General features: G+C 38.0%; 1 protein-coding gene across 4 annotated transcripts in view; it reads left to right on the forward strand.

Annotated features, from left to right (window-relative positions):
* Nucleotides 1-23,306, forward strand: part of LOC106872239 (E3 ubiquitin-protein ligase NRDP1) — a 209,249-nt gene that overhangs the window by 182,191 nt on the left and 3,752 nt on the right. For all 4 annotated transcript variants that reach the window (XM_052975811.1, XM_052975809.1, XM_052975812.1 and 1 more), the window contains 5 exons: nucleotides 4,530-4,829; nucleotides 9,038-9,169; nucleotides 14,771-14,850; nucleotides 17,700-17,941; nucleotides 20,190-20,294. In XM_052975811.1, the coding sequence (XP_052831771.1) occupies nucleotides 4,530-4,829; nucleotides 9,038-9,169; nucleotides 14,771-14,850; nucleotides 17,700-17,941; nucleotides 20,190-20,293 (858 nt within the window). In that variant the 3' untranslated portion in view covers nucleotide 20,294. The remainder of the gene's footprint in view (nucleotides 1-4,529; nucleotides 4,830-9,037; nucleotides 9,170-14,770; nucleotides 14,851-17,699; nucleotides 17,942-20,189; nucleotides 20,295-23,306) is intronic.

Raw genomic sequence — 23,306 nt, forward strand, 5'->3', positions numbered from 1 at the left:
GGTCTCTTTTGCCGAACTGCTAAGTTACGGGGACATAAACACACCAGCATCGGTTGTCAAGCAATGTTGGGGGGACAAACAAACACATACACATATATATACATATATACGACAGGCTTCTTTCAGTTTCCGTCTACCAAATCCACTCACAAGGCTTTGGTCGGCCCAAGGCTATAGTAGAAGACACTTGCCCAAGATGCCACGCAGTGGGACTGAACCCGGGACCATGTGGTTGATAAGCAAGCTACTTACCACACAGCCACTCCTATGCATATAGTAAACTATGTATGCATATCCAGTCTGCTGTGGTAGTCAAAGAGGATTGTTGTGGTGGTTTAACCTCACACCAGCCATCATAAAGCAAACCTGTGTATGGTTAAAGACATTCTAGCTTTGACTATGCTGTCTTTTCCCTTACACACATCTCACCACATTACTGAATATGCCCTTCTTTTAAGAGACTGCAGGGTTGGGTTCTAACCCTGCAGTCTCATATTTTCTCAGTGAGGTTTTTAAAAAGTGTATCTTTTATCTTTTACTTGTTTCGGTCATTAAGACTCTGGCCATGCTGGGGAACTGCCTTGAAGGGTTTTAGTCAAACAATTCAACTCCAGGACTTATTTTTTAAAGCCTAGTACTTATTCTATCAGTTGCATTTGCCAAACTGCTAATTCAGCTGCCATTTCCGGCTGGTTTCATGACCCAGTACATATACCTACATTGGTTTGTTAATATGTAGATAGGTTAAAGCGGCGAGCTGGCAGAGACGTTAGCACACCAGGCGAAACGCTTATCAGTATTTCAACTGTCTTTACATTCTGAGTTCAAATTCTGCCGAGGTCGACTTGCCTTTCATCCTTTCGGGGGTCAATAGATTAAGTACCAGTCACATACTGGAGTCGATCTAACTAACTGGCTCCCTCCCCGAAAAATTTCAGGCCTTGTTCCTTGTGTAGAAAAGAATATGTAGATAGGTTTTGAAAGGCTGTTTCAACACAACACAAATATGTATACATAACCAACAGTGTATGACTTGAGTAATTAATGGTTGTTTTGTCCTATTACGACTGTGGGAACTTCATTATTAATGTAGAAATAAATATTTCTTTCATTTAGTATAATAAACACTGTAACACTAATTAACGATCTGCCTAACCTTTGTTGCCATAGCCCTTTCTCTGAACAATGTAACTGATACATGTGTGTATCTTATGCTTTATAAATAATATGTATGTATGTATGAATGTATGTACGTCTGTGCCTATCACTCAGCACAGATGTTGTGTATTTATAAAATAATACAAGTTAACTTACTGTTTGAGTTGTCATTTGTTTTGTAGTCAAGATTTTCTTGTTTCCAAGTGGAATAAAAAATCATTTTATTTTTTAAAACTTGCTTCTCCTCTGTGTGTGTGTGTGTGTGTGTGTGTGTGTGCGCATGCATGCATGCATGCATATTAACAGCTGACTGTCTACATCAGAAAAGATCACATAGTGAAGTTTGAGTTTGGATATATTATTTAATTCATTTTGCCATAAGAAAAATAGGAATTTGGTCCCTCTTCCTTTCATAGTATACAAACTTCAAAACAACACACACATGCTCACACAGAGTTCATATTTTCTCAGTAAGACTTTTAAAAAGTGTGGGTATCTTTTATCTTTTACTTGTTTGTCATTTGACTCTGGCCATGCTAAGGCACTAACTTGAAGGATTTTAGACGAACGATTCAATGCCAGGACTTATTTTTTAAAGCCTAGTACTTAATCTATCAGTCATATATATGATGGGCTTCTTTCAGTTTCCATCTACCAGATTCACTCACACGGCTTTGGTTGACCTGAGGCTATAGAAAAGACACTTGTCCAAGGTGCCATGCAGTGAGACTGAACCTGGAAATATATGATTGAGAAGTAAGCTTCTTACCACACAGCCATGCCTACATGTATATCTCTGTTAAATTTACTTCCTTGTAGCAGAGATACCCGTTGTTGCTCGGGATTAAAATGGTATAGTTTTTTATTGTTTTACTTGTTTAAGTAATGTGACTGCGGCCATGCTGGAGCACCGCCTTTAGTCGAAGAAATTGACTCTGGGATTTATTCTTTGTAAGCCTAGTACTTATTCTATCGGTGTGTTTTGCCAAACAACTAAGTTATGGGGGATGTAAACACAGCAACATCAGTTGTCAAGCAATGGTGGCATACAAACACACACACACACAAATATACACATATATATGACAGTTTTCTTTCAGTTACCATGTACAAAATCCATTCACAAGCTACATTGGCCCAGGGAGGATTACAATCCCAGAACCTAAATCAGTGTGGGTCCTAGGTATCAACATGAGTGATGATACCTCTTTCCAAGTGCACATTACCAAGATGGTGACAGAGTGCAGACAGCTGGCTGGATGGATCATGAGAACCTTCAAAACCAGAGAGAAAGAAACCATGATAGTCCTCTGGAAGACATTCGTCCTCAGCTGCCTGGACTACTGCTCCCAGCTATGGTCACCCCACAGTATAAAATTAACAGTGGACCTTGAAGCAATCCAGCGAAGCTTCACAAAGAAGGTTGTCTCATTGCAACAGCTCAGCTACTGGGAAAAGCTGAAAGAGCTAAAATTATACTCTCTGAAGCAAAGGCGGGAGAAATATGCAGTAATATATATCTGGAAGATCTTGGAAGGGATTGTGCCAAATTTTGGCATTGAAAGCTACACAAATGCCAGGACAGGTCGACACTGCATCGTGCCAAAGATCCCAGCAATGCTGTTGCACTTCAGATACATATTTGTATCTGTACAGATATACATGCATATATATATACATATATATATTTGTATCTGTACAGATATACATGACACATGTATACATTCACACATACATGCACACACCCACATCTACATGTACACATACATGCATATATGGGTACAGGACATCAAAAAAACGCTATGCATGTATATATGCAATGTGAGATAATGGTTTCACTATCAATAGTGAAACTACTATCTCACATTACAATAGAGATGTTATTGTTTCACTTTTGACATGTAATACTGAAACAGTTTAAGAGATTGCTCTGGGCTCACATTAGGCAAGAAGTTGAAAATTCTTTTGGTCCATGACACTCCATGGATTCTAAATAGTGCATATGTAAAATTTGAATGAAATCGGTTGGGTAGTTCTCGAGTTTTAGTGATGCACACATACAGACACATAGACAAACAGACATTCTCAGTTTCATATATATAAATGTCTTTACAGTATATTTTTCTCTCATGTATGTACACACACACACACACATGCACCCAAACAAATATGTAATTCAATATGTGTCAAGATTGGGGGCGGTAGAGAATGTGTTTAATTCTGTCACGGTACATGTAACTTATGTTGTGTGACACTAAACGTTTATATAATCTTTATTGTGACCGTAAGTTTGAGTCAGTGATGTATATAACATTGCAGTTGTTGTGCTGGCATAGATTGTGGGGTGTATAGCTATGACAGCGATAAAATTGAAGGAGGCAATGGACGAGATAATTATTGCAGTGATAATGATGCTGTTTGATGGAAGAGTTGTGGTAGTAGGGTAATGATTACAGTAGAAGTAGTGGTGGTGGTCTTTGTGGAGTAACAGAGGTTGGGATGGTAGTTTGTATTGTGCAATGGTCCTGAGAGTAGCCATTATAATGGCGTAACTTTGTGGTGGTGATAGAGGTTACTTATATACTGGTGGTGGGGGTGTTTTAATTGATGGTGATAACAAATGGGTCTGTAATTGATCTGATGTTACATTCCTGGCAAGCATATTGATTATTTCTTTCTGTATTTTCATTTGAATATTATTAGGGCTCATAGAATAACAACAGCAACTTTTCATTCGACCAGAATATATGAAGACAACACTGCAAGGGTGAGGTAGGAACTGTCTGAACTAGTTAATCGATTCAACATCTCATTTGAACAAGCCTGCTCTGTCTCTTTACAGAGCTGGTGGATGAAGGGTTTTGGCACAAGGCCAGCTCGTGTATATCCATAGGAACATAAAGAGTAAAGACCCCTTTGGTCATGAATGACCATAGGATTGCATCTAGAAAGTTACCCTCCGAAGCACTAGTCCAGGCAAGGTTGTTTATGGAAGACCAGCAGTTGCCCATGCATACCAGCCTCCTCTCTCCATGCCACTGATGTTATCCAAGGGATAAGGCAAAGGCCGATACAGCTTAGCACCAGTGATGTCACAACTCATTTCTACGACTGAGTGAACTGGAACAACATGAAATAAAGTGTCTTGCTCAAGAACACAACATACAGTCCAGGAATCAAACTCACTACAACATGATTTTAAGCCTGACACTCTAACCACTGAACCATGCACCTTCACACAAGAACATATTGTTGTTGAATATGTGCTTAACCCTTCAGCCTTGTTCTGCAAAACACATGCAATGTGAATACATGTCTACAGTCTATTTCATTCAATCTCTTTATCTTTATCCTTTTTTCTTCTCTTGCAGGCTCCTCAGTGTGAACATGCATTCTGTTCTGTGTGTATCCACGAGTGGTTGACCAGACAGCCTACATGTCCTGTAGATCGTAACCCCATCACACCCAATCAATTGAAGTGCGTCCCCCGCATCCTACGTAACTTGCTGTCTCGACTGACCATAAGCTGTGAGAACGCCAACTACGGTTGCACAGCAATACTAAATCTGGACATGTTGCAGACACACCTCCAAGAGTGTGAACACAACCCAAAGAAACCAGTCCACTGCGAAGCTGGATGTGGACTTGTGGTGCCCATGGATGAATTCAAAGTGAGTATTTAAAAAGGTTTTTTTTTTTGTATTTCTTTTGCTGGTTTCAGCTTTGCTGGGACACTGACCTTCTAGTTGATTTTAGCAAACTCCACAGGTACTTATTTTATCAATCTCTATTTATTGATTGGCTAAGTCCACCTGGCTTAGAGTGTCAGGCTCACAATCATGAGGTAGTGAGTTTGATTCCCAGACCGGGCTGTGTATTGTGTTCATGAGGAAGACACTTTATTTCACTTCATTTCACTCCAGTTCACTCAGCTATAGAAATGAGTTGCGACATCACTGGAGCCAAGTTGTATCAGCCTTTGCCTTTCCCTTGGATAACATCAGTGGCATGGAGAGGGGAGGCTGGTATGCATGGGCAACTACTGGTCTTCTATAAACAACCTTGCCTGAACTTATGCTTCGGAGGGGAACTTTCTAGGTGCAACCCCATGGTCATTCATGACTGAAGGGGGTCTTTACCCTAAGTCCACCTATGAAAGATAACTTAGCAAACTAAATGCCACAAACTGTATCAATATTTTAACATCCACTTTTCCATGCTTGCATGGGTCAGTTGGAGATCACTGAGGCAGATTTTCTATGGCCAGATGCCCTTCTTGTCACCAATCTTCACCCATTTCCAGGCAGGATAGTATTTCGCCATTGTTTTCACAGAATCATCATCATCATTATACAGCCATTTTCCATGCTAGCATGTATTAGACAGTTTGGCAGGAGCTGGCTAAGCAGAAGACTGCACCAAATTTCACTGTCTGTTTCGGCATGGTTTTTACAGTTGAATGACCTTCCTAACACCAACTGCCCCACAGAATGGAAATAAATGATACTGCTCATGTGACAGTAACACAACTATCTGAAAATGTCATCGCAAGGTGACCTGAACATGCATATACACAAAGTGGCAGATTGGGTCTAAAACTATTGGTTACCAGGAGACTAAGGGGGCCCACCCTCAACTACAATGCTATCATTTATTTATTTATTTTGGTAAAAGGATTCTTTTCAACTGTCTACAAACACAGCCAGGCTGAAATAATGCATTCTTCCAGGAGTGAATAAAAAATTCTCAGACTTTAGGGGATGGGCCCCTTACATGCTAATATGGGCCCCCATATATGGATTCTAATGGCACAGTGGCCCACCCACTTGCCATCGGGCAAGCTGGCAACCTGGCTAGTCCACCACTGCACACACACACACAAAATGAGCTTCTATCCAGTTCCCATCCCCCAAATCCACTCACAGCTTTGGTCAGCCTGAGACCATAGTAAAAGACATGCTGTGGGATTGAATCCAAAACCATGTGATCAGGAAACAAACTTCCTAACCACACAACCATGCCTGCACTCACTATGTGTATGTGGGTTTTCTGCATGTCTTCACATTGATATTGTTTGAGCAATGGTGCAGCTTGGCCTTGGTCTTGTTGTCCTTAACAATACACCCCATAGCTCAGCTGTTTTAACCCTTTCAACAAGTGAAAACAAAGAGAGTAAAAAGTACCTTATTTGAAAAGTAAGGGTTAAGAACAGGAAGGTCAGAGATTTGCTGGAAGGGGTGGTTGATTAAATCAGTTCCAATACTTGACTGATACTTTATCTTATCAGCCCAGAAAGGATGAAGAGGCAAAGTTGACTCCAGTGGAATTTGAACTCAGAATGTAAAGGATCAGAACAAATATTGAATTCAAATTTTGGCACAAGGCCAGCAAGTTCAAGGGAGGAATATAGTCAATTACATCAACCCCCAGTGTTCAACTGGTACTTATTTTATTGACCCCGAAAAGATGAAAGGAAAATTCGACCTTGGCAGAATTTGAACTCAAATTTCAGAAATACAATGGTAACAATAAAATGAAAACATGGGGCCTTAGAAAGCGGAAAAGATTATAAACACGATTTCAATTTACCGAGCTCCAAGTTTCCATGACTTTAGAGTATGGTGGCCATAATAATAATAATAGCACCCTAGTCATAACACCTACATGAACTTCTAACTTGTCTCTTGAAGTCTCTGGGTGAGACTTGTGCAAATCAACTTGCACAAAAGCCTAACATTTGATAATAATAAAACAGATTTTGATTTAGGCACAAGGCCAATACTCTTGAGAGAAGAGGGTTAGTGAATACCATTCACCCTAGTACTTTACTGGTACTTCATTTTATTGACCCCCAAAGGGTGAAAGGCAAAGTTGACCTTGGCAATATCTGATCTCTTAATATAAAGAATCCAAAGAAATATACAATGTGTTTTGGCTGATATACAAATGATTCTGTAACCTTATTAAAGCTTGTTGCCTTAATAATAACTAGCTGGACCTGTGAAAACTTCACAGTAAACATAAAAAATGTAAACATCTGCAAATTGTGTGCTGGTACCATGAGAAATGTTTCTATATTATGACACAGACTATAGAAAGAAGTGGTAAAACTGATAACTATATAATCCAACCAAAATATCTCAGTTATACAAACGTAAACAGAATTACTATTTAGCCTCAAAATACATCGTACATATTCAGGGAGCCCTCTTGGTTTAGTGGTATGGAATGTTCTTCTGATATTCTTTTATTCTTTTACCTGTTTCAGCCATTTGATGGTAGTCATGCTGGAGTACTGTCCTTCAGTCAAAGAAATCGTCCCCTGGATTTATTCCCTGTAAGCCTGGTGCTTATTCTATCAGTCACTTCTGCAAATACCGCTAAGTTACAGGGACACAAACACTCCAGCATCAGTTGTCAAGCAATGGTAGTGGGAGGACACACACACACACACACACACACACACACACACACACACACACACACACACACACACACACACACACACACACACACACACACACACATATATATATACGATGGGCTTCTTTCAGTTTCCATCTATGAAATCCAACCACAAGGCTTTGGTCAGCCCAAGGCTGTAGTAGAAGACACTCTGTAAAGTATAAAGTTGAATTTCGTGTAGCCATCAGTTGGCAATTTTCTCCCCCACCCATTTTGTAGGGGTATTACCCAATTTTCTGGGCTCTTTTCACAGTTACACCCCATTTGAAATTTGCATTAGTTTTTTTTATGAAAAAAATGGAAGGGAGCAGGGCTTGTTCGTAGAGGGAACACTAAACATGCCTGATAAAAAGAAACATGGCCTTTCCCCCCAACTAAAAGACATGAGGATCTATCAAACAAGATGAATGAGTACCGGGGGTGGGAGAAAAGAAGAGAGAACTAACACTCGATCTTTCTAGAACTCCCAGAATGAAAACCTAAACACCTGAAAGACTTTCCTTCTTCGTTGTTAAAAGTAAAGAAGCTAAAAATAAGATCCATCGTATTTCAGTCTAATTGTCATTGTAAATGACTGAGGCCTTCATTGCTCCGTCTCTATCACTTCACTCTTTTTCTCTATGGTTAAGAGAGTGAAGGTGTGTGGCTCAGTGGTTAGGGATATTCGGCCTCTTGGGTCAGCCAAGATAGCTGACCCATTAACATGCTAGACACAATGCTTAGTGGCATTTCGTTCATTTTTACATTCTGAGATCAAACTTTGCCAAGGTCGACTTTGCCCTTCATCCTTTTAGGATCAATAAAATAAGTACCAGTCAAGTACCGGGATCAATGTAATCAACTCCTTCCTTCCCCCAAAAGCTGCTGGCCCTCAAAAACTCTGCCAATGTTTGAAGTCATTATTATTTGGTGGAATCTGAGTTCAAATTCCACCAAGGTTGACTTTGCCTTTCATCCTTTCGGGGTACCAGTCAAGCACCGGGCTCAAAGAAATCAATTTAGCCCTCTCCCGAAATTGCTGGCTCTGTGCCAAAATTTGAAACCATTATTATTATTATTATTATTATTAAGGCAGTAAGCTGTCAGAATCGTTAGTACATCAGATAAAATATTTAACAGTATTTTGTCTGTCTCTATATTCTGATTTCTAATTCCACAGGGGTCCAAATAAGTACCAGTTGAGCCCTGTGGTGGATGTAATCAACGAGTCTCCTCTTCTAATATTTTAGACCTTGGATTATTATCATCATCATTGTTTTGATTATTCTATTGAACTAAAATTATCAAATGATTTAAGTTTATTGTTTCAATGAGTTTGGCTGTTTTTAAATTTAAAAGATTTTCATGAATTTATATATTAATTGATTTATTTATACATTTATTTATTCTTGTTGATTCAATGATGTTTTGTTAGGACCATAATTGTGTTCGAGAACTGAGGAATTTGGTCCAACAACACCAACAGAAAATGTCCGAAATGCAAGTTGAGCTCATGGAACACAAATTACAACTGAAAGAACAGAAGCGAGAGATGCAGCAGCTAAAAGTAAGTCTTGAATTAAACTTACCGATGTCTTATTCCTTTCAGAATTTAAAACAATTTATAATAAATACATCTCTGCAACAGTAAGGAAGAAAGTCAAATATGTTACTTCTATATATATATATATATGTGTATGTGTCTGTCTGTATGTATGTATGTATGTATGTATGTATGCATGAAGGGATGCATGCTGTTTTCACCATTAGGGTCTCCAGTGACCTGCTGGAGTATCATAATGAAAAAGAAGGTGAAAAGGGCTGGAACAAGGACACAGCTTTGTTTCACACCATTGCTAATAGGGAAGAGATTGTTGTTATACCTGATCTAGCCCTGCTGGTTTTCATGCAGCTGGAGAATCATATTGAGGAATTTAAGGGGATATCCAAGATGCTCCATGATTTGCCATAGACCTTTTCTGCTCACAGTGTTGAATGCTTTGGTGAGGTCAACAAAGGTGATGCAAAGTCCTTTGTTTTCGTCTTAGCACTTCTTTTGAAGCTGTCTGAGAACAAAAACTGTGTCAGTGGTGCTCCTCTTTGCTCTGAAGCGCCACAGGGGTTCTGGGAGGTTTTCTTCTGCAATGGTGAGCATTAGTCAGTTGAGGAGTAAATACTCTGGCAAGGATTTTGCCTACAATGGAGGGCAAAGTAATCCCCTTGTAGTTGGAGCTGTCAAGTTTTTTCCCCCTTGTTCTTACACATGGTGATGATGACAGCATCACGGAAATCTTGTGGTAACTTTACCCTGCTGTCTACAGCAGATGAAAAGCTCACAGAGTTTGGGGTACACTGCTGTGTCACCAGCCTTCTGTGTCTGTGATTGGATTTCATCCACTCCTGCTGCCTTTCCACTTTTTAGTTGCTCTATTGCTCTGGTCATCTCTGAGGAAATCTCATCTGGCTCTAACTTCAAAAGCTGCTCTAGAATATGAATCACTTCTAACTCTTGGACTGAGTGGTTGCCACTGTAGAGAGTTTGAAAGTGCTCTGACCACCAGGTTCAAGTTGGAGGCCTCTCGTCTGCACTGTGCATGCAACCATAAACAGCTTTTAGAGTTTCATGAAACTTATTTTTTGCCAGTATTCCAAAGATTGAAAACTGTTGGGTTGTAAGGAATAGAAGAGCAACTGTGCAAATGTGTTTCAACTGTATGAAAGTGTTTAGAGTGAGGCCTATACAAATCTGGTAACAAGCCATGACTATATGTGAGATGCAAGCTCCATTTTAAACTGTTAATGATTTTAAGTAATTAGTGCTAAATACTGCATTTTTAAAAAATCTGTTAAAGGGCCTCAGACTGGTGGATGGGAAGGAGGGAGGGGGGTATCCTTCAAATGGAAACCTGGCCTGAACGCTTGAAACAAATATAGACTTTGTTAAAGGAACCCAAGGCGCCAAAAGGTGGTATTAAATTATTCTGTTATCCAGGGAAGCCATGGATGCAAAGGGTCAGAACAAATATTGCAAGATGTTTTCACAGGTTCTTCAATCCATTGTCTTGGATTGAGACTTTTTTATTGACTTCAAAGGGATGAAAAGTAAAGCTAATCTAACAAGTCCACCAATTGGTTTGCACATGTACATGTAGTGTACTTAAATGAGTTACATATGTTCTTGTAGCGTATATGTAATTAAATGTAACAGAATACAACAAAACAAAAAAAATAAAGCAATTTATAAAAATAAGGCATTACTGAATAGTCCCTTTTTGAGGAGTAGGGCCCACAATTGTAGGCCCATATCAACTGACTCACCTGAATTCCCTGTTCTTTGGGCTCACAGAATTTTAGACCCATATCAGTGGACCTATGTGGATTCTCTCTGTTCTTGCCTGGTGTTTGATTGAATTTCGTTGAGTGCATCTGCTGTGTGGAGTTGAAAGCAAATGAGGCAATGAATGTAGAGATATTTATAGTGATCCAGAGGGGAAGGTGCATGACTCAGTGATTTAAGCATCAGGCTCACAATCATGAGGTAGTGAGTTTGATTCCTGGACCTAGCTGTGTGTTGTGTTCTTGAGCAAGACACTTATTTCATGTTGCTCCAGTTCACTCAGCTACAGAAATGAGTTGTGATGTCACTGGTGCCAAGCTATATTGGCCTTTGCCTTTCCCTGGGATAATATCGGTGGCATGGAATGGGGAGGCTGGTATTCATGGGCAACTGCTGGTCTTCTATAAACAACCTTGCCTGAACTTTTGCCTCAGAGGGTAACTTTCTAGATGCAATCCCATGGTCATTCATGATCAAAAGTGGTTTTTACTCTTCAGAAGTAGTAGGTAGCAGGGTTAGGGACCAGAAAGAACATCAAAACTTTAAGAGTTGGGAGAACTTGTAGCTATTTGATGTCTGAAGGCATCTGTTTCTTGTTTGGTGGCAATCTTACTGGGTTTTTTAGTGCTCCATTTAAAGTCTACCAATTAGTGGAAGCCTTGTCTTGAGCTGCAGCATGTGGACCCCTTGGTGAGATTTTGGAGTTTCAAGCTTTGATTGTGTGATGATATGGACATCCCTAGTGGGAGAGGGTGGGAATGAAGCATGTTTGTTTCAAGAAACAACTGGCATAAGACTGAAAATTGTCCAGCTGGTACTTTCAAGTTAGCTAAACTTGAGTTTAGCTAACTTGAAAGTATCAGAAAATTCAGGTATGACAGGAAGGTGTGAAGTATGATGTTTGGATGATCACACACACACACTGAAGCTAACAAAGGAGCCTGTATGTGGTTGCTCGACCTGTTAGAAACATCAGCCAAATCTCGCTTAAATTATACTTTATCATCTGAAAGGGAAGGACACATTGAATAAGCAACTTTATTGAATCACAATTTAATTACAAAGAAACGGAAAGAGATAAAAAGTGGAGGGATTAAGCAGCAGAAAGTGGGGATACAATTTGCCATACACCCCAGAACAAATAGTGTGCTCAACAGTGCCCTGCAGTCATGACCACAATGGTGTTGACATGGAAAATGGTCAACAACACTTGCTGCACCAAGCACTCCACCTCACGGGGATCATTTCTCAGATAGGCCACCATTATCCCAATTTTGAAGAGGAAATACTACTAAGACATAATGGGTCATGATTGAACTGGAGAACTAAAAACAATAACAACATACACAGACCTTATGAGTGTCTAAACAACAACTAGATACTTGTTTACTAGTTTTCATTTTTGTTTAATTCATACTGACACAGCTCAATCAATCATTGATTAATTCTAAAGGCTCTCTATTCCCAGGAAACCTCTTCAAATTGAAATTGATTTCAACATTATGTTTTTTAGTTTCATTTTCCTTTCAATTTAAATTCACCTTAAACCTTTTGTTATCATATTTCTGTTGAAATACACTGTTTTTCTTAAATTAATTTTGAAAATAATGAAGACAACAGTAAAATATATTTTGTCATTAAGATGTTATTTGGAACAAATCAGCATGAAATTAAAATAAGTTTTAATTTAGATTGGTGGGAGGTAACCATGTGTCTACAGCAAGGCACCTGTTTCCATCTCTCTGTCACAACCTAACCATTCATCATCTGACACAAGATCACCTCCTCCAATGTTCCCTCCCCTCCCAAAGGATTCTTTGTCTTGGAAGTTACTTAGTGACCCTGCCAGTGCAGGTGACACTTAAAAAGCATCCAGTCCACCCTGTAAAGTGGTTAGCATTTGAAAGGGCATCCAGCTGTAAAAACTATTCTAAAACTGACCTTGCCTGTGCTGGTGTCACGTAAAAAGTAAGGGGTGGTTGATGTTAGGAAGGGCATCCAGCCATAAAAACTATGCCAAAACAGACAGAGAAATGTGGAGCGGTTTTCTGACTGGCCAGCTCCTGTTAAACCGTCCAACCCATGCCTGCATGGACAGAAGACATTAAATGATGATGTTGATCACTTTAAAGCAGGAAGTTTGTACTATGAAACCAGGAAAAGCCTCAAGCAGTTTGGTGTTTGAACGATTAATCTTAACTGATGTCTTGCTCTGCACTGTCCATAAATCATATGTTAGCCATTTTGTGCTTTGTCTCTGGGAGAGGTGTGTAACTTTACTAGCTTTGTGCCTCACTAACAATGGGTTCTACTGCATGGCACCTTGGGTGAGTGTCTTCTACTATAGCCCTGGGCCAACCCAAGCCTTGTGACTGAATTTGGTAAATAGAAATTAAAAGAAGCCCAGCATGTATACCATCATCAGTTGTAATTCATATCTTAGTTGTAGACCTGTAGCTATTGATTGAGACTCTTCATCTTGATGAGTGCAAGGAGTAGAGAACTCATTGTTCAAGCCACAGATGGCCTTCATGTGATTTTATTCTGGGTGAACCATGTGTTGGTCACAAGGTCCATACACTTGGTAACCCACCTTTGCCAGCAGCACCATTGGGATTGGTGACATGCTGGATTTGGTTAGGATGGTTGCAGTGGGCTGCCAGATGTCATTGACATAATCAAAATCCACCTTGTTCATGCTAGTCTGCATGGCAGCAGTGGTTTTATATCAGTTTCTTTCTCCTAGACAAACTGTGTGTTACTGTCTTTTTCTTTTGAAATCAAATGATAATTGTAAATGAGTGTTACTGTTCTACAAGCTTTGATCTTCATTCCAATTTTCCATGGAAACATGTCTGGTCATGGGGAAACATCACAGGTGAATGTTGACAATAGGAAAGGCGTTCACCTATAGAAAATCCACCTCAACAAATTCCATTGAACCCTTATGAGCATGGAAACTGGAAAAGTAGACATAATGATACAGCTGTAAAACAATTGCTTCACCAAAATCTGTTCCTACTGGGCTACTTTGGGGGAGGGGGAATTTTTTTTTTTAAATGGAAAAAGAATGCAGGAAAATAAGAGTAGAAAATGTGATTTTGATGATGATCTTTTTAATAATCTTGTTGTTGCCAATAAAACGTCACTCTTTTCTAACCCTTTTGGATACCAACACACCTGAGACCACTTCTGGTTCTATGATACAAACCTCCTGTTTCAAAATGATCTGAATTAAAAAACCTTTCATTAAAATTTCATATTAATTTATGCTCCAAATTCCAACTTAGTAATGACTCTAGCTTAGTAATGACTCAATGAATTCTTCATTATTTAAAAAATTCTTTGAATCAAAGGCAATATATTTCAAAGGAAATATTGTAATGAAAGATTAAGGTGATGCTAATTGATTTGTAAATACGATATGGTACCTGTAGTGACGTTTTTAAATTAATATAAACATTAATCAATATAATGGATGATCACTGTCTCTTTTAATCACCTCACCTATTTCTTAACTGTTTTGTAACACAATGCTTTTGTTTAATTTAGTTTTGCAAATAATGAAGAATTTAGTAAAATAAATCATTAATAAACTGGTGTTCAGAACATAAATTAACATGAAACTTTGATGGAAAGTTTTAATGTAGATCCCTTTAAAACAGTAATTTGCATCATAGAACAAGGGGCAGCTTTCAAACAGGTTGGTATCAAAAGGGGTTAACCTCTCTTGAAACCATCTTTATTGAAACCTTATCTGTTGATTCAATTACTGTTCAGTTCTTGCTACCAACACTATCCAACATGTACAACCCATAACTCTCCTTGTAGGAATACATGCGCTGTATGAGGGTTTCAAACCCCCGGATTAGAGAGATGCAGTCAGAAATGGAAAATGCAGATGTTGTTAGGTAAGTAATACATTAACGCAGACATCTTCCACATTGTAGAAGCATTGCACTGCTGCAAATTTTGCCTTAATCTGAAATTCTATAACATGAAATCTGTTTTTCTGTTGATTTGCATTGTGTATGGAAAAGAGTTACTTGTATCATGATGATTCACACTAGGTGTCAAAATGCCAACACTATGAGTGCTACTCAATGCTCTGTGAACACTGTAAAGGCTGTGAGATGTCATAGGAACAGCTACAACAGAGACAATGAAGCTGTGGCCAGTAGGAAGGGACACAGTAGGCATTCTAATTGCGTCTGCAGTTAGAATTCATCAAACAGCTGCAGGACAAGGTGATGGTAGATTTGAGCAAGGGAATCCAGGATCTGACAAGAGAGGTGGGTGTTAGAGTTGCCACCAAGATACTGGCTCTGAATTTGGACCTTCACTGCCACTTGTACAAGGGGTGCAAGGGATAAATTCTGACAGTCAAGGCTAAAGACAATGAAGCCGCTTAACGAAGGCAAAGAAGCTAAGACATCCTGTTGAGCTGGGGGATGATTTGGTTCTTCTCAGATGAAAATAACTTCTAGCAGAACCTGTTGCACAACACCCAGGACAGCACGTGACTTACCTACAATCCATGTGATGTCCCACATACCATGAAAACCAAGTTCTCCCAAACTGTGATTGTCTTTGGGTATACCTCCAGTGAAGGCTCTTTGAACGGAGCCTTAGGCTCAATTCAGATGGCTGTGTGAAGCTGCTGGAGACTGTGGTCAATCCCTGGCTGGAGAGGGTTGCTGCTGGAAGGCCATATGTGTAGCAGCAGCATTTGGTTCCTTGCCATACCTTCAGAAAAAGTCAGAAGTGGTTGTCAGAGAATTTCTGCGACTTCACCCACTACAATTTCTGACCCCCTGATTGTAATCCCATGGGTTACTATGTGTGGAGTATGGTTGAGAAAAATACCAACCACTCTGATTGCAATACCAAGGCTGACTTGATGGCCAAGATCAAGGAGGTGCTCAAAGATCTTCCTAAGGACACACAGTATGGAATGCATGCACCAGGTTCCAGAGCTATCTTGAGACCATAATGGAAGCTGATCGTGGCTACTGTAAGTAAACTGTTATCTCCCAGCCATAATCTACTTGATGTGCTTTGGTTTTTTTTTTTAAATACTTTTACTTCTGCTTGGAAATTTAGCTTGAACAGCTTGTATGCGATAGGACATAAGACTACTGAATCTGTCAGCTAATTATCTGAGTATTATGCTGAATTGTATAAATGTAAAAATATTCTAATAAATTACTTCATCTTTAAGATTAATACTCTGAAAAATTATTACTGTATCAACAGCAGCTACTTCTCCCAGGTATTTTGACAATTAATTAACTTGTGGCATACTAATCAGCAGTGATTGAAATATAGGCATGTACAATCATATATTAAACTAGCCGTACCTGGCCCAAATACTGCACTAATTTTATGTTCAAACTGGTCAGATCTGGCCTCTCACACTTACACTATAATGTCATTAAAAAATAACACTCACATCATTGAGATATCGAAGCTGTGAGATAATGCAGGATTAATTTAATGCAAGATGAAGAAATAAGCATTACATTTGACAGAGTGATCTGAATGCTAAAGAGTTAACGTTCATATTCTTTCCTTTTTTGAGTATACATGAATGTGTTATATGGAATTGTGCACACATTTAATTAAGTGGTTTCTCAAAGCTACTTAATTTAAAAATTGTTAATTATCCTTTTTGATAATAACGATATTATCATAGAAATATAGAACATTTAATTTCAAGAACATTTACATAGTTTATTAGTATATTATATTAACCCTTTAGCAATTAAATCAGCCATATCTAGCCCAAATATGTTGCATGTTTTGTGTTCAAGCTGCCCCAATCTGGCCTCTCATACCTATCATACAATGTAATTCCAAACAAAACAATCACACCATTAAAATCTCAAAGCTATGAGATAATGTAAAATTAATTCAAAACTGTGGATATATAAGTATTATATTTAACAGAGAAATCTGAATGCTAAAAGGCTGATATTATAATATGTTATATATGAAATTATTGCATTATCTTTCATGTGAAATGGTTTACTATAACCTTCATCTAATTCGTAATTTCTTTGAATTATTTTTATGAAATTCTTCCCCTTTTCAAATTATTATGAGCACATGAAACAATGATGTATTTGTTCATTGTTAACATGTTCTTGGATGGGAAATGCTTTTGACTTGGATTTTGTTTTTGGAGAACAACTTCTCCCTTTAGACTAGTGATTCTTAAATGGGGTCCATATGACCCTCAAGGACCCACATAAGATTTTGTTGTTAAAGATTATGTGGAATAAATTAGTTATACTTCTACAATATACAAAATATTTTCACAAATTTTTTTTTTTATTAAATTTCTTATATTTAATTATACAAATATAATAAGATTTTTAAGACATCAAATGGCTATGAGGATCCACTTCAGTAAAATAGGAATCAAAGGGGTTCATAGGTAAAAAAAAAGGTTGAGAAACACTGCTTTAGACAATATATGTTGACAATACACACACTTCAGTGAGAGACACTGTTCACATCTCTGAAGCTAAAACAGAACAATTGTTTTAATAGAATTCAGCAAACAAAATATTTGCTGATACATTCTAAGACCTGTGTAGTTGACATTGCATTATCATGAGTAAGCAAAAACACAAGAATCAAAGCAATGATGTGTATATTCATTCCTAGCACATTCCAGCAGACTTGGATGTAAAAATTCGTTCTCTGTTGTTTTAAATTTTAGTAAAATTTTACTTTTTCTTTGTTCTCTCTTTAGATGGGTATCAAACCTTCAGAAAGCTCGTGTCACTCGATGGGGTGGTATGATTTCTACACCAGATACTGTATTACAGGCTGTCATCAAACGAGCCCTTATTGATAGTGGCTGTCCTCCACATATTGTTAATGAACTTATGGAAAATGCCCATGAGCGGCGCTGGCCTCGAGGGCTTGGTACCCTTGAGACACGACAGCTTAGTCGACGGCAGTATGAAAACTATGTAACAAAACGTATACCAGGTTAGTTCAGGTGCTTTTTTTTTTTTATTAATTTTCTTTTAGTCGCAAATATGCTCTTACTCTTCATTTCTTTGGAAAACAATGATAAGCCTTTCGAGAAGAAAGTTCCATTGTCTAATTTTATGTTTATTTTATTTTATTACTATTATCATGTGTGTGTGTGTGTGTGTATTGGTGTTAGAACAGTCTGGAGTGATAGAGATAAAACTGAAAGTAGAATCATGTTAGTAGGTTTATGACCTATGCACTCACACCCCTCCATGTAGACCCAGATTTAGTACTGCTAGCTAATAAGATAGTTGCCAACACAACAGGCTTGCCATGACACATTGGTGTGTTGTGATTTAAAAAAAATAATAATTCAAGCCTTTTAAAAAATTCATATTAATGCTTCGTCATCTTGAAAAATATTTTACCCATAATTTTGTTAAACATAAATATAATTAATAAAATAAGGTAAACAATATTTACCTTTTATTTTTCTGAATTTATAATCCTAAAACAATTTCTGGGGCCAGCTACTTACATTGAAATCTTATATTATAAAAGAAGTGAATCTCCGTCTGACTGTCCATTGCAGCATCTATTAGGGAGAGGGAAGAAAAGAGGAGGAATCGAAATATACATCACAATGTACTTTTAAAAGAAGTGGGGAGAAAAAGTTGAGAGAGAAATACACGAGAGAGAGAGTTTTTGAAAGTTAGATAGTCACCATAGTAACTAACAAGTTTTGATTTAAAACAGGAATTTTAGGTGCAAGTCTGTCAACACAATATAACACAATTAAAAAAAAAAGACTGTAATAGTTAGTTTTTTGTGGTTGTTTATGTCTGTATGTTTCTATGTCTTTCAATATATAGACAAAACAACACAAACTTTAAATAGAAGGGGAGGAGAAAAAGTTGTTGAGAGAGAAACACAGTAAGAGAGAGTGTGTGTGTGTGTAAAAGATAGGTAGGTAGTGTTGTCACCAAGTTTTGATTAAAAATGCAGGAATTTTAAATGCAAGACTTCAAAAACAGGCTATATGTGTATATATGATGCATATAGTGTTGCTTGTTTGTGTGTGTGTTTCCATGTCTTTCAACTTATAGACAATGCAACACAGACTTTAACAAAAGATTTTCACTTTGAACAATTTATGAAGATACATGCATGATTAACAAATATTTTTACCAACAGATTAGCAATGGGTTTCTTGCCTCCATTTGAAAGGTGTAGCAAATTCAACCAAATCAGAATTGAATATTTGGTGGGGGGGGGGGAATTTTAAGCATGATTGTGTGGTTAAGAAGTTTGCTTCTTGGCCACATGGGTATCAGTTTCAGTCTCACTACATGTTGCTTTGGGCTAGTGTTTTCTACAACTACCTTAAATCCACCATAAAGCCTTTTGAGTGGTTTTGGTGGATGGAAATTGAACGAAACCCATTGTGTGTGTGTGTGTGTGAGATCATCATTTAACGTCCCTTTTTACCATACTGCCATGGGTTGGACAGTTTGACATAAACTGACAAGCCAGTGGGTTGCACTGAGCTCCATTATCTGCTTTGGCATCAAGGTTTCTATAGCTGGATGTGCTTCCAAACACCAACTACTTCGCAGAGTGTACAGCATGCTTTTTTTTCATAGCACCAGCACTGGTGAGGTTAGCAAGTAACTCACAAGGCAAGATGCCTCGACTGAATGAGGTATAGTATTGAGGGACAGAAGTGTCTTGCTGAAGAGGTGAATACATGGCTTCACCTCTTGGAAAGATAGAGAGAGAGAGAGAGAGATGGGATAAAGGAACAGAAAAGGTAAATGGGTAAGTAAGTCCACTTGGGTGAAAATAGTACAATAGATGATCAGAGAATGGGATTGAGTCAGATGCAATGAATTTGGGGTGAGGATAAAGAGAAAGGAAATAGGAGTGGGTCAGAGAGGAGAAGGTGGCAAGGGACAGCGTAGTGAGGATATGATATAAAGTGTAGGGGGGGGATAAGTGATATCATTTACAGTGCCTAGGTGACTGGACACTGATTGAAGAATGGGTGTTAGAAGATGAGTTGTACCCATTAGAAAATATTACCTTAGAAATAGGTGAGGATTGGCAACAGGAGGGTCATCTAACCGTAGAAAAATCTGCCTCAGCAAATTCTATTGAACCCAAGCAAGTATGGAAAAGTGTACATTAAAACAACAACGATAATGATGATGACGATGAGTCTCCTGTTTACTGATACCATTTATTTTTGTGTTCTTGAAAGGAAAACAAGCTGTGGTGGTCATGTCATGTGAAAATGAACACATGCCGGAAGACTTAATACTGGAACCAGGTCTTGTAATGATCTTCGCGCATGGTGTGGAATGAGGTAAGGTCTTATTGTTCCGTTTGGTCATTCTTTCTTAGAATACAACAAATATTACTGAAACATTGATATGTTTATCGTGTGTAGAAATATTTTAAAGAATAAGTCTACTGGCCAGTTAATGCAAGCACGTTTTCAGCTGATGGAAAATAATACAAAAGGCACAGTTCTCATTGCATTTTAAGCAAAGAAAATCTTGGCTGGGTTTTGTGCGTAGATTATAAACAATGAAGTATAATCTGGTGTGGAGGCGCAATGGCCCAGTGGTTAGGCAGCGGACTCGCGGTCATAGGATCGCGGTTTAGATTCCCAGACCGGGCGTTGTGAGTGTTTATTGAGCGAAAACACCTAAAGCTCCACGAGGCTCCGGCAGGGGATGGTGGCGAACCCTGCTGTATTCTTTCACCACAACTTTCTCTCACTCTTACTTCCTGTTTCTGTTGTGCCTGTAATTCAAAGGGTCAGCCTTGTCATACTGTGTCATGCTGAATATCCCCGAGAACTACGTTAAGGGTACACGTGTCTGTGGAGTGCTCAGCCACTTGCACGTTAATTTCACGAGCAGGCTGTTCCGTTGATCGGATCAACTGGAACCCTCGACGTCGTAAGTGACGGAGTGCCAACAACAACAATAATCTGGTATTGAATTTTGGCACAAGGTCAAGAATTTCAGGGGAAGGGGGAAGTCAATTACATCAACCTCAGCATTCAATTCGTTATTTTATTGACCCCAAAAGGATGAAAAGCAAAGTTGACCTCAGTGGAATTTGAACTAAGAATGTGAATACAGACAAAATGCCACAAAGCATTTTTGCATTTTGCCTGGTGTGCTAACGATTCTGCCAGCAATAAAAACAGACACTGCACCTTTAGCATTAAGTAATATCCTGACTTGTATATGCAGATATCTGTATCTGTAAATGCTTGAACATTGTCAATGAGTGTCATCTGTTAATCTCATAATCAATTCGCATGTATAAAGAGATGCATAAACTTGCATATGAACATAGCAGAAAATAAAACTATGAACTGCAATATAAAGTTAATTTCAACTAGTAGCTATGGGTATTTATATGAAGCACCTGAATAAATACCTAAGTTTGGACCATAACCACATGCTAAAGGTTGGTCCAATGACTAAGGTCAAGCAGTAGTGACCTTATAGTTGAGTGGTGCTGTAGAAATAGTCGCCCACATCAAAGTACTTGGAACTAAATCATTCTGGCCTGATATTACATTAGAGCTGTTAAATCACATCAAGGTTCAAAAAAAAAAAAGAGGGCAATAGTTAAAAAAAACTTGAGAAATGCTGCATTGGAATCTGCTACTAACAGCTAATAATCCTTTCTACTTTAGGCACAAGGCCCGAAATTTTGGGGGAAGGGGCCAGTTGATTAGATCGACCCTAGTACGCAACCGGTACTTAATATATCGACCCCGAAAGGATGAAAGTAAAAACAGATGAAATACTGCTAAGCATTTTGCCCGGCGTGCTAACGTTTCTGCCAGCTTGCTACCTTACTAACAGCTAATATTGAGAAAAGAAATTAAAATGAGCTAAGGGATGTAACTCGAATGGACCAATGGGGATAATGTAATGCCGTTTTCAAAAAACTCTTAATTGGAATTTCCCCCTTTGGAGAAAGGAGTGAAAAACGTAGCAGCAAGGGGAAATAACTTCAGGAAACTGAAAATGAATTTCTCAAAATTACATTACTGAGGCAAGGGTCATGTCTTTGCTTGCAGGTATGGGACAACTATGAACATGTTGTTTCCATGCTATTAGATCTCATCAGTATAGTACAATCTAACAAAGCTACAGATTTTTATGGCTAATGAGAGATTGGCTAAGAATTTCTTGAAAATATTTTGCTATTAGATGACTTCTCAGCAACTAATCAACAACTTTTGATAAATTGTCTTTCACTTTTAGACGATTTTCATGTCTCCTCTTCACTACATTGTAGTAGATTTTTGTTTAAGATTGTGTCAGTTATCAGTTTGCAGAACTGCAACGAAACTTAACACTTCATAGTAGCTACTGCTGTTAAGAATTACACAGAAACAAATCAAAGTTTCCATCTCTCTCTCTGTATACAGTGGTGGCCAAAAATTTGGAACATTTTTTAAAAATTAAAATTATTATGCTCAAGTACAATTTTATCCATATATATATATATACAATGTATATATTTGGGCATTTAGTATAAAAATTCTAATTCTCATACTTATGTTCCAAACTTTTGACCATGACTGTATATAATATATATAAAATTTTGTTAAGATTTATGTGCAATAAATTGCTTATACTTCTACAATACAAAAAATATTTTAATTATTTTTATATAATTCCTGATATAATCATGGCTAACAGCCAATAAAGTTTCATCAGAGAATATTGTAGCAACTGAATGTCAAGAAACAACATGGTTGTTGATCACAGTGATGAGTTGTTGCTGTTCCTCATCCAGAGCAGCTCTGACTAATAAGATCTATGATCAAAGACATTCCAGCCATGACCATATCTATTTATTTTTAGTTTTTAGGGCACAGGTATTATCAAATGTGCCCTTACCGTTTTCAAAAAGGGCAGAGGTTGTCATTTGAGGAAGATTTGACTGCTATATCTAGCTGGTTGAGTGATTACATGAATCTTCCCTCATCATTGGTACTACTATAAAGTAGAAGAGATTGAAAGACCTGTTCTATGTAGATTTTTCATCTGAGACAAGGGCCCACTAACAGGGAGTGCACTTGCACCCCCTAAAATTTTGTTGGGGTGCAAAATTCAATATTGTACAACCTACTTACCTTTCTCAGGCTTAGAAAATAGTGTTTAAAAATTGATCTGTAGAAAGCTAGTTGAAGTTAGGTTTCTTCACAAAACAAGAACAAAAAACTAAAATGAATAAAAAGAAAACTCCCCAAATCCCTAGAAAGATATATTGCTGAACTAAAGCATCCTTAACATGAAAATTGAAATTATTATTTTTATAAATATATATATATATATAT

This window comes from Octopus bimaculoides, chromosome 22 (assembly GCF_001194135.2).
Source record: "Octopus bimaculoides isolate UCB-OBI-ISO-001 chromosome 22, ASM119413v2, whole genome shotgun sequence".
Classification (NCBI taxonomy): domain Eukaryota; kingdom Metazoa; phylum Mollusca; class Cephalopoda; order Octopoda; family Octopodidae; genus Octopus; species Octopus bimaculoides.